We start from the raw sequence: 12,318 nt of genomic DNA on the forward strand, positions 1-12,318 counted from the left end.
GGCAGAGCTGGAAAAATAACCCAGGTCTCATGGCCATATTGCAAAACCATCCTTTCTCACATTAAATATAATCTTCTTCTTGCATGGATCCTCCTTTTATATATATTACTAAATCTGCTTAATATCTGAGTATTATTGCACTCACTTAGTTTATGTTATGGTACGTTATATGGCTAATGGTAACCAACTTTGTCCCTCAAAAGTCTGCTTTCTACTTTGAGCTGACTGCATTCAGAGTATAGAGAGCACATTATAGGTTGTGTTCCCCAGTATATGGGTGGGGCAGACTACCTCTGGAAAGAGAAGGAAATGCATCCCTCTAGAGAGAGAGAGAGAAACCATCGGCCAAGAGCCTGTTCTGTCTGAGTAGGAGCCAGGGCTATAGAAATGGGTCAGTGGAATTTAAGTAAATATAGGGTGTGAGATGAGTGGTGTCTTGACATTGTTTTCCTCTTATAAGAGCATAGCATCACCCACTGGCCGGCAGCAATACCTAGCCATATTGTGCTTCACGGAATTGCAAACCCATAAATCTGCATGTAGTAGGTTTGTAGTTTATTGAAATGCGAATTGGCTAGTTTCTATTGTAAACTATGATCTTAGAGCTATTTCAGTTCAGATTCATATTGTAGGACCTTTCCTCTCATTCCAGAGCATATCTCATATAGCTAGCAAAAAGAGCCAAGATAAACTGCGTGTGTAAAACCTACCCCCTGAGCATATAGACCAGGTAGGGTCAGCATCCCTGTGGGTTCAAAGTTGCCATGACCATCAAACACAATATCTGTCTAACTAAAACACTCTTTGCAGGGTAAAGGAAGCATAAATATATCCAGTGACAAATAAGTAAGGCTAAGATGATCACAAATGAGGGGCTAAAGTTAGGCTCCTAAGTATATATTCAGGCAGTTAAATAAGTTAAAAACAGTTCTGCACTTGGCATCTCCTTCAGTGGGAAGTCAATTTGCTAAGCTATTTGTTTCCTTTAAATCTCATTTTAAAAGCTTTTGCTGTCTCTCTGAAGAATCCTTTTAGGATCTTCTTAGAGTTCTGTGCACTCTTTGTTTTAGCCAGTTTATTTTGGGAGCTTTTTTTATTGAGTTACTTTCTGCAGAGAGAAATGTGGATGGAATGAAAAAAGTGCCCCACAAGCTATAAGAGATGTCCTGTACAAGCTTACAAGATGGCATTGATTGACTCATGAGCTCTGCCTATTTTTCCTGAGAAGATCAGTATTGCACTAGATGGGTAAATCTGCTCCAGGCTGTTTCTTAATTACTTGATCTTGAGTAGAGGTGTTTCTGAGCTTCCTCTCAAGCTCCCAGAAGTCAGGTGTGTGGACAGAAAAGACATTGGAATCAAGCTTTTTGTTACAGTACTGCAGCAGTAAATAGTTCTCATACATCATCTTTCCTCAAGGGATACCAAGATCTCAGTGGTCACATGATGATGTATTTGTGTACTTCAATGTTCATACTCATAGATAATATACTTAGAACTCTAGTTACAGGTGGACATTCAGTATTATACGTGGGAATTGTATCTGGTGGCAATAATTTGTAGTACTAGTGAGCTTCATGCTCTGGTGATTGAACCAACATACAGTAATTTTTCTGATGGTTTTGAGGTGTCTACACAGTAGGGACAAAACTTTAAAATTAGGTATTTGAGTTTGAGACACCTAGTTTAATATTTAGGCTAAATGTTGCCTGATGTTTGGAGGTTGTTGACAACTGGAATTTCCCAGTGAAATCTATTAAGCAAAAGTTTTGTCTGAATTTTTACATTACTTTTTATACAGTAACTATTAGGGTGTATACATAAAACATTTAATATTGAGTTCTACTGATTGTGGATTCCCCGCCCCCCCTTCTGTGTTTTGGCAGGAAGCAGTGTGCAATAATTCAGGTGGTGAATAAACTGGGAGGCTTTTTGTTTTCGGATGATGTATGTGAAACGACTACTCATGTGGTTACAGGGAGTCCTCGTCGCACCTTGAATGTAATGCTGGGAATTGCCCGGGGCTGCTGGATTGTGTGTTACGAATGGGTAAGAGAGAGATCTGAATTTCACAATAAAGTAAATCAAGTTTGTTTGTTCAGCATTAGCTAAGATATAACATCCCTATCAAAAACTTGCCATAAGCAGTAGCATCTTCATTATTCTTTTGCATTAAATAGAATTCTGTTCTGAAACATGTACAGTCAAACCTCGCAATAATACGCCCCGTGATAACGCGAATTCGGATATAACACAATCATAAGTTGGCTCCCCTTTAAGGCCGTAATACTGTTCGCGTTCTGCTGGAATACTTTTTTTATAACATTTATAAATAAACTGCATTCTTCCATTATGGATATTCCAGTTTGCAAACACAAGTCATTTTCTGCCCAAGAGGAATTGTATGCCTTGGATCAACTAAAGAAGGGCAAACAATAAACTCAGCTTGCTAGAGATCTAGGAATTAGCAAGTCCACTCTGCGAGGGTGGAAAAAAGAAGGAAAGCTCCGTAGCCTACCGTGCATTCTTGAAGAGGAAACTGGTTTACAGTGTAAAAAGGTCAAGTTTGCTAATGACGAAAGCGTAGATTCAGCCTTGTACCAATGGTTTGTCCAGGCTCACTCAGGAGTTCCCATTTCTGGCTCTATTCTGAAAGCTCAAGCAGAGAAATTTTGATCGCCTTATCAATGGAAATGAATCCAAATTTAAGGTGAGTAACGGCTGGCTGGACAGATTCAAGAAAAGGCACACTATAAGCCAAGTTCTTGTTTCTGGGGAAATCCGCTCAGCTGTTAAAGAGGCTGCTGATTCCTACCCAACTGAGCTTAAAAAGTTGCTGGAGGAAGGTTGCTACACAGTCGATCAAGTTTACAACTGTGACAAGACTGGTTTATGCTTTAAAATGTGACCGGATCTCACCCTTGCAACCAGGACTAATAGTCACAAATGAGAAGGCTTTAAGCAGAAGAAGGACCGAGTCACTCTCTCTTGTTTTGCGTCAACAAGTCTGGCAGCCACAAAGTCAGACCTCTGATGATCGGAAAAGCGAGGTCTCCCAGATTTTTTATCATGTTAATATGAAGGCCATTCCCTTTGAATACACCAACAGCAAGAATGCATGGATAAATAGCTCCATATTTCAAGATTGGTTCCATAAAACTTTCGTGCCAGCAGTTTGGGCTCCTTTGCAAAAACTCAAGCAGGAGCCAAAAAGCTCTCCTTCTGCTGGATAATTGCCCTGCCCACCCCCAGCGGAAAATTTTGTAAGTCGTGACGGCAAGATTAAAGTCTCTTATCTCCCGAAGAACACTACATCAGAAATCCAGCCACTGGACCAAGGCATCATATCGGTATTTAAGCAAAACTATCGTCGCACAATGATCAAGCGGATGGTAGCAGATGATAACTCCTCCATTGACACATCAATGGCATCATGCAACTTGAAAGAAGTCTGTCACCTCGGCGGGAAAGCCTGGGTTGCTCTCTCTGCACGTTGCATTGAACGATGCTGGATAAAGGGTCTTGGTCCAGCTTTTCTGTCATCTACACACGATGATGGTAACGACGACGAGCCTGAATTTACAAGATTCATTGAAGACGACATACATTTAGTCGAAGCACTCAGAGAATATGAGCACAGTCATCATGACATCCTCAACTTGTTTTCAGAAGATGACATCTGCCCCATATATGAACACATCTCAGATGGCAAAATTGTTGCAAATGTCAGTAGGAAGAATGAAGCTGCACCACCAGAGCCCGAAACCAGTGGTGCTAATGATGACTACGATGACCATGATGGCACCTCAACTTCTCCACCAAAAGTGTCCGAGGCAGTAAAGCACCTAGAAGCTAGTTTGAGGTCGCTGGAAATTCAAGACGTGGACAGCGTCACAATCCTCCAACTCAGAAGCATTCTTGACTTTGCTAGAAGCCAACAGTCCATGGCAAATAAGCAGACCGCACTAGATAGCTTTTTTAAGAAGTGATGAAATTTAAAATTATGGACTCATGCAAGCAGATTGACTTTGCACTCTGTGCAATGATTAGTTTTAGTAGATTTCACTGGTTTCTTTCATGTACATGTAATTAAATTACTACTTTTGTGTTTAAAACACACTAGGATAATCGTTGTGTTTTTTTTTTACAAGACTTTAACTGACGGACTTGAAATGGTAAATTTTCGTGACCCCGCTATGAAGCGACCCCACATTTACCTTGATCGAATTTTTTGTACCCCAATTATTGCATTATAGCGGGGGTTCACTGTAGCTCTATTTTTGCAAATATTGAATACACAAGGATTATCATAAGGTTTTTTTTTAGTATTTCTAAAGTGTTATTGAAACATCTGTTAAGGGAATCTATTTTTAGATAAAACAGTTTCTTCCTTTTTATGATCTACAAAAAGGAAGACAAGAAGATTGGAAAACATGCTTTATGAAAACCTTGTATACAAACAACTATGTAGTCTGAAGGTGTGCATAAGGATTGCTTTGAATATGCTTTCTTGGTCAATTTCTTGTATTCTTATATATATTTAAAATGTAATAGTTTTTATTGTTTCAAGTATATCAATCATGTTGTTGCCATATAACCAAGAACAGAGGACCAATGTCATAGGGCCAGATTTCTAAAGGTAATTAGGCACCTAAAGCAGCAGATAGATACCCAGGCACCTTTGAAAATCCCACTAAGTTCCTAACTTCCATGAAATCAATGGGAATTAGGTGCGTAGGTGTTTGAAAATTCTACTAGGCCAGAGGCTCTCAATGTTTCCAGACTACTGTACCCCGTTCAGGAATCTGATTTGTCTTGCATACCCCAAGTTTCACCTCACTTAAAAACTACTTGCTTACAAAATCAGACCTAAAAATACAGAAGTGTCTCAGCACACTCTTACTAAAAAATTACTTACTTTCTCATTTTTACCATATAATTCTAAAATAAATCAATTGGAATATAAATATTGTACACCTCTACCCTGATATAAAGCGTTCCTCGGAAGCCAAAAAAATCTTACTGTCTTATAGGTGAGACTGGGTTATATCTGGGTAGGGAGAGGAACCACTCTCTGCCCCGGCTCACCTCCACTCCACCTCTGCCTCCTCCCCTGAGCACGCCACCACCACTCTGCTTCTCTCCCCCTCCCTCCCAGGCTTGCCGCGCCAATCAGCTGATTGGCGCGGCAAGCCTGAGAGGGAGAAGAAACGAAGCTGCGGCTCGCTCATGGGAGGAGGTGGAGGCGGAGCGGAGGCGAGCTGGGGGGGGTCGGGGGGGGGGGCGGGCAGCCAGTAAGGGGGTGGGGTGCAGAGGAACTGCTTGTGGTAACCTGAATTCGGATATAATGAGGTAAAGCAGCCCCGCTCCCCGGAGCGCTGCTTTACCGTGTTATATCCAAATTTGTGTTATATTGGACTGCATTATATCGGGGTAGAGGTGTACTTACATTTAGTGTATAGTATATAGAGCGATATAAACAAGTCCATTGTCTGTATGAAATTTTAATTTGTTCTGACTTTACTAGTGCTTTTTATGTAGCCTGTTGTAAAACTAGGCAAATATCTATATGAGTTGATGTACCCCTTGGAAAACTTCTGTGTACCCCCCTGGGTAAGTGTACCCCGGGTTGAGAACCACTGCACTAGGCAACTAGCTGATATTTTAAGTTCCTAATACTTTAAAAAATCTGGCCCATAATCATAGGTGCTGGAACTTGGGGTGCTGCCACATGACTGATTTGAAGTTGTTTCCATTACTTACTGGGTTTACAGTTTTGGTTCTGTGGGGTCTAAGCATCACCCACTATAAAAAATTGTTCCAGCACCCCTACCCATAGTCTTGTATAATTTAATACTTCACATAAAGATATCTTCTTAACAGTATATCTCTATAGGGTGCAGTTTTCATGAAAAGATGCAATGAATATGAAAATTATATATTTCCATCTGAAAATTGCTTCAAATAACTAAGATTATAAACAAATCTTAGTGATTTTTTCCTGTTCTTTGTGTAGTTGACAATATTTACGTAGAGTCAATTTCTCTGTTTTGTCGAATGTCAGTTGCACATCTCATGTAATATTCTATGTCAAGAGCTCCAACAGAGCATTAACTAGGAGCAAAAACAAAAGTATTGCTTGATTAGGAATAATCCACATAGGATCATATTAAGCTCAACGCTTTTACCCTTTGGGCCAACTTTATCCATACTATAATGCCAGTGAAGTGAATGGAATAGATTAGGGATTAATTTGTTCATTTAAGTATTATTGAACCAAATCTTTAAACTGTCTTCACTCATTTTTTTTACTGAGTTGATGTGTGGGCAACACACTCACTGAAGTAAGTAGGAGTTGTGGATGAGTAGGATATAGGCAAGTGTGATAGATGCTATGGAGTCATGGAATATATATGCAAAGACTATTGTATTAAGTTTGTTATATGTATCTTTGTGGGCTTGCTTGTGATTGTATTCCTGACTAATGGGTCAGATAACAGATGCTTCCTGCAGGAACTAATCCCCAATACTTAAACAATGCAGGTAACAAGTCTTTTTGAAGTTTTGCCCCGTTGGGAAAATAGCACACAGATGGGTTTGACACTTAGTTCAAAGGCTTTGGCAGACAAAGGACTTGAAAATAGATCTGGAGAGAGCGTCATGGACACAATCTGAAAACTGACATGCATAAAACTCAGTGCAGCAGAAATAGACCTTGACGGAGGATCTGAATTATTTTAGAACCTGCTAGTGTCTGCAGGTGGTAGGTGAGTGACCACCGTGTAAGCTAGCCTGTGTATGAGCTGTTTGTTGTTTTTAAGATACATTTACTCTAATATTTTTGTTTTGAATAAATAGTACTTTGTTTCTGAAAGCTGCCAGGACACTGGTTAACTCTGCCATTGCCCTAGAGAGAATAATGAACAGAGTTCAACAGAGCTGAACTGAGGTCACATCTGCTGAGGTGAACACAATGAATTGCAGGAGTCTGCAGCCTGAGACTGTGGTCTGAAGTGAGAGAATCATGGGATTCTATCCTGAGAAAGGTGTCAGGCCTTCAGCTGCCCCCTAACTTGGGTGGCTTCGAGGAAGCCACAAGAGGGTCAGAGGTACAGGTAACTCAGGAATTTAAACTGCAAGGATAACAGGCTTTAGTTTTAATATTAATCACTAATTTATTTAATATTTAGATTCCTTTAACTGTGAATATTATAATATCATTTTGCTTTAACTGACATCCAATCACTAAAAAAAGATTTTGGGGTGTGCAGAACTGCAGACGTTAAGTGGCAGTGGTCACTAGGAACTCTCCATATCAAAGGGTTCATAAACACTGTTTTCTAACGGATCTGAATAAAGTATTCCGTCTGTCACTAAGACCCTGAAATGAATTATTTCAAAAAAGAAAAAGTCTAATTAAGGGCACCTGTTATCTGACAGGTCATTTTTGTCTCATTTCTAATTTTGTCATCAACATCAATTTACCATTATTTCACCCAAATTATTCATGACTCAACACCCTTATCAGAGGAGAGGAGATAGTTGAAGCCATACATATTTATATGAAAGTTCATCTGTCTTCCATGACCACAAGGAATACTGTAAAAAATTAGTTAGAGGAAATTCAGTAATGCAGAACGTAGTCTGTCTTTTCCAATAATGCTAAAATAATGAATCCATAAAATGCTTTAACTTAAATCTTAATATTACTACTCTCAGTGGTAGAACATTTCAGATTGGACACTGGAAATAATTTATCATTTAGTTTTAGTATATAGAGTTGCTTTAAAAAGAGAATTAATTATAGAGACTTAGTAGTGATATTTAGGTTGCCTAATACTTTGCATTAAAAGGTTCTTTTGACCTTTTTGAGAAGCTTTAACATCTCCATTGTTTGCCACAGGCCTTTGAAAATCAGCAATGGAATTGAGGTTTGGCAAAGGAAGTGCCTTTTTTCTTTGGGAATTCCATACAAAAAATCTATGTTAAAAAAACATTATTTAGGTGTCAAAATCAAACACACAAATGTTGGGGAATGCCAGATTTACAGTTGGCGAAGCAACCTTAATTCAATCCCCTTGTGCACATGTATTGAGATACGTTCTTTGATTACATGAGGGCATACTATTTTTCCCCTACAGGTGGATTTTTTTTTTTGTATGTAATATAGAGAATAGATGCTGCATGGCACATTTTCCACATTATCCCACCAAAGTGCTTCAACCAGGTTTTGGAGGTTCAATTGATAGTCTAGACTCACTAACTTACTTAATCATTGATTACTAGTAAAAATGCCAGTGATACTGATGCTTTGTGTGATATGGATTGTTCCCCAATAGGAACTGAAACCACAAACTTACTTTACATAGATCAGTGTTGTTTTGTTTCAAATTCTAGAATATAATTATAGAATATAATTCTCTTTGCCAGAAGCTGGGAATGGGCGACAGGGGATGGATCACTTGATGATTATCTGTTCTGTTCATTCCCTCTGGAGCACCTGGCATTGACCACTGTCGGACGACAGGATACTGGGCTAGATGGACCTTTGGTCTGACCCAGTATGGTCATTCTTAAATTCTTAGGTTCAGTAAATTACTTCTGGTCATTTAAGTATGTTCCATAATGACAGATGCTTAGACAACATCATCATTTCCTCATACATCACCCTGAACGCAAGACATGTCATGTCATTAATCAGCATGGCCATGTGGGCTTTTGTGTGTTACTGTTTAACAATGCTATAATACAACATGACAGTAATAAAGCAGTAAATATTAAGTAATAAATGAAGCTGTACAAACTAATGAATGGCATAACTAGTGCTTAAGCAGTGAATTTTTTTCTGGGGCAAAACTCTTTTGACATGAAAAACGTGCACTAAAATCCCTTCCATGCTAGGTTGGGAAGATTTCAGGAACAGGAAGTACTGAAGTTCCAAAGGTTTTATGCAACAGATGGATCATATTTGCTGTAATCATAATCAAAGAAATTATCTTAGGCCAGATACTCAGATACAGGAAACACACTTGAAATAAGTGTTGCTTTAACATACTTTGTAAGTTAAATCTTCTACTATACTTGAAAATATTATGAACTTTTCTCTTTTAGTATAATTTAAACACTTCAAATATATTCTGCAATTCTGCAACTTTCTTTAGCTTCTTATACATAAAAACATAAAAATTATTGTACAACAAATTTTGCGTTATCGCTAGCAGGTCAAAAGAAAGTAGTTAACTCAAAGATGCTAATATATTTAATTGTCCCTTTTCATTTTATACTGTTAAAGTTACTTGGACTAATGTCCCTACGTCAGTTGTCTTTACAGAAAATATTTGGAAGTAGCTTATTTTGTTATTTTCTGAGTGCTGTTTTGAAAACTTATTGGATGAAATCCTGGTTCTGTTAAAGTTAGTGGCAAAACTCCCATTGACTTAGTAGAGACAGGATCTTGCCTACTGTGTTTATGAAAACTCTGAATGTTTCAGTGACAGATAAATTATTTACCTCTGTGACCTGTTCATGGACTCTGTATCTAGTTTCCTACTTTAACAGAAAATTAGATAGTGTGACTTTGCACTCCAGTCCAAAACCATGATAGACAGATGAGCTATAATCCATTTTATATTCAGATGAACAAAATTAGTGTCTAAACTAAACTCTGTAACTACTGTAAGGATTGATTTAGGGTTTAACTGTAAAATTGGATTTCATTTTGAAAACCAATTACCCAAACCTAACTAATCTTTTAAATTTATCTATTAATCTAGTTGATTGGTTGCTGTTTACTCTTGGTCAAATATCTTTTGGTTACAGCATTGACATGCTGCACGCATTGTAGTGCATGGTACATCTGTTCCTGCTGGGTACTATCTGTAGAGGAACCAATTCGCATTTAATATATCTGAAATGTCTAAGAAAGTGCTGTGTGAAATACTACAATTTTCCCAGCTCAGCTGAATTTGAATTGCCAAACATTTTTCAAGCGATATATCTCAGATTAATGATGTCAAATGAAGCTGTAAATCTAAAGCTAACTGATATCTTAATGTTTATGTTTAAGTGATATTAAATAAGAATGGCTTCCTTATTAGATGTTATCCTTTGTTCTACTTTGAGACATTACAATCTCTTGTCTGAAAAAAATTACAGCATATGTTGAGGCTAAATACAATACTGCATTATTACATATTTGGCATGATTTTTAAAAGAATAGACCATGCAAATTATACGACACAGTAATGACTTCTTTATTTTGGCATTTAACACATTAACTTTGGGTGCTACAGATCATAATTGCTAACTGTACTAAAAAAACAGTGTTGCAGTATCCAACTTCCAAATATTTTTTTTAAAGGTAAACATTATTTCTTTGGATTTCTGTAATAACAGACAAGTGTTCTAGGCTCCCTTCCCACTTACCAACAAGAATAAAATATAATTAAATAGCAGTTTATCCTCTCCAACATGCAGAAAAATTGACTTGCCCAACAATATACAATTTTCCTCTTGCATTGCAGGTCTCATCCCACCCTCTGTAGCAATCCGTGCAAACAGTTGTGGCATGTTCCGAAAGTCAGTAGCTCTTTCAGACTGAGAACTGCACATATTATACTTGATGATTAAGAGCCTGCAAAAGTTCATTTAAAAAACACAAAAGCTATTTTTAGTAACAGAAAATGGGCAAAAGAGCTCCTAAAACTGCCTTACTATAAAAAGTATTGCTGTTCTTTGAGTGGTAGTTCGTATTGTGTTCCACGGAGGGTTTTTGCAGAGAATTTGAAAATCATGTCCATTGGTCCGCTCATGCTCCTGACTCTCCTCGCGCTTCTGTCCGAGGCGATAAAGCACGGGGCAGACTGACCGCATCTCCAGTTACTTCTAACCGCTGCATGGTCCAGGTTGGAGCCTTCTGTGTCCTCATCTGACACAGTTCTAAAAAGCATAGTTGTAAATAGTTTTTGCAGTTTTAACTGTAGTTTTACTAGTTTTATTTCTTTCCTAGTTTTACTAGCTAGTAGTTTTAATGTCACTTTCGAGTAGACTTCAGGGATTTTCGTCCCCTCCCCTAGCCCTCGTGTCAGTACTGGACTATACCCAGAACTTCAGGCCTCAAAATTTGCTCCTCCTGCCCCTGTACCAACGCTGCCTCTACTGCCTGGGAGAAGCTCACATCACGGCCAGGTGCAGTATTTCCCAGCCATGACTGAGAAGGCCAGGCACTTTGTCTCCAGAAGTATCTTATGGAGGTGGCCATGACACTGCATTCAGACTCAGGACAGGGAACCCTCCATGTACATTGGACTGATTCAGCGAGGAGTGTGCCTCCCCCTACTGCATCTGATTCTGATGTGGATAGAACCAACCCCACTGACCCCATGGTGGGGCCTAGTCAGGAGATTAGGAAGAACTCTCATAAGCATGATACTTAGTCTTCCTCAAAGTCCAGTAAAATGAATGTTCCCTCCACCAGCATGACCAAAGGGGATGGAACACATTCCAAGTCCCACAGGCACAAGAAGATCCATAAACAATGGGATCCAGCAGTTTCAGGGGATTAACCATTAACATTATTGGCTAAATACAATTTCCTGAATTACACTGTCACAATGGGATCATGTCTGCCTCTAGGCCCATGTCGAAGAAGGGAAACTCATAGCGAGAACTACCCTCCAGTCTGCAGTGGATGCAGCTGATACCTTTTCCAGAGCCATGGCTATAACTGTTATGGTGTGGAGGGCATCCTGGCTTCAAGTTTATAGTTTTCCTAGGTAGGATTAGAACACCATCAAGTACCTCCCCTTTGATGAATCCCATCTCTTCAACCAGAAGACAGATGAATCGTTACATACCCTGAAAGACTGCAGGGCTACTCTTGGTTCATTCCTGCCCCGAAATGAAAGTTTCACCACCTGTTGTCCATCCACTGGTACAGATCTCCCTAATTTTACCAACAGAGACCTTACAAACCCCCTTGCAAACATCAAAAGCTGCAGAGGTCTCGCTTACTGACCCTCCCTTCACAGGCCTTCATGTCTCAAACCTAACCCCAAGAGGTATTTTTGATGCAGTTCAAGAGCCACCAACCACTGAGCCTAACACCTTATGACCTTCCCATTCCCTTTGGGGGTTGTTTAGCATTCTTTTTCCATGCTTGGAGTGCAAAAACAAAGGAGAAATGGGTGTGAATGTCCTCTCTCATGGCTATACCATCGAATTTGTAATGCTACATCCTCAAAAATAAATAAATAAATAAATCGCTCTCCGTCCCCCTTCAGGGACCACTCTTGGGCAAGAATACTGTCATGAAAGGTG

General features: G+C 39.1%; 1 protein-coding gene across 14 annotated transcripts in view; it reads left to right on the forward strand.

Moving 5' to 3' along the window:
• Positions 1–12,318, forward strand: part of MCPH1 (microcephalin 1) — a 224,524-nt gene that overhangs the window by 60,405 nt on the left and 151,801 nt on the right. For 9 of the 14 annotated variants that reach the window (XM_043542344.1, XM_043542355.1, XM_037894194.2 and 6 more), the window contains one exon: positions 1,887–2,049. The exons of 4 other annotated variants lie outside the window; for them this stretch is intronic. In XM_043542344.1, the coding sequence (XP_043398279.1) occupies positions 1,887–2,049 (163 nt within the window). Of the gene's footprint in view, positions 1–1,886; positions 2,050–6,543; positions 7,099–12,318 lie in introns of those variants that run through there. One more of the 14 variants, XM_043542350.1, reaches the window with a different exon arrangement.

The sequence above is a fragment of the Chelonia mydas genome, chromosome 3 (genome assembly GCF_015237465.2).
Source record: "Chelonia mydas isolate rCheMyd1 chromosome 3, rCheMyd1.pri.v2, whole genome shotgun sequence".
Taxonomy (NCBI): domain Eukaryota; kingdom Metazoa; phylum Chordata; order Testudines; family Cheloniidae; genus Chelonia; species Chelonia mydas.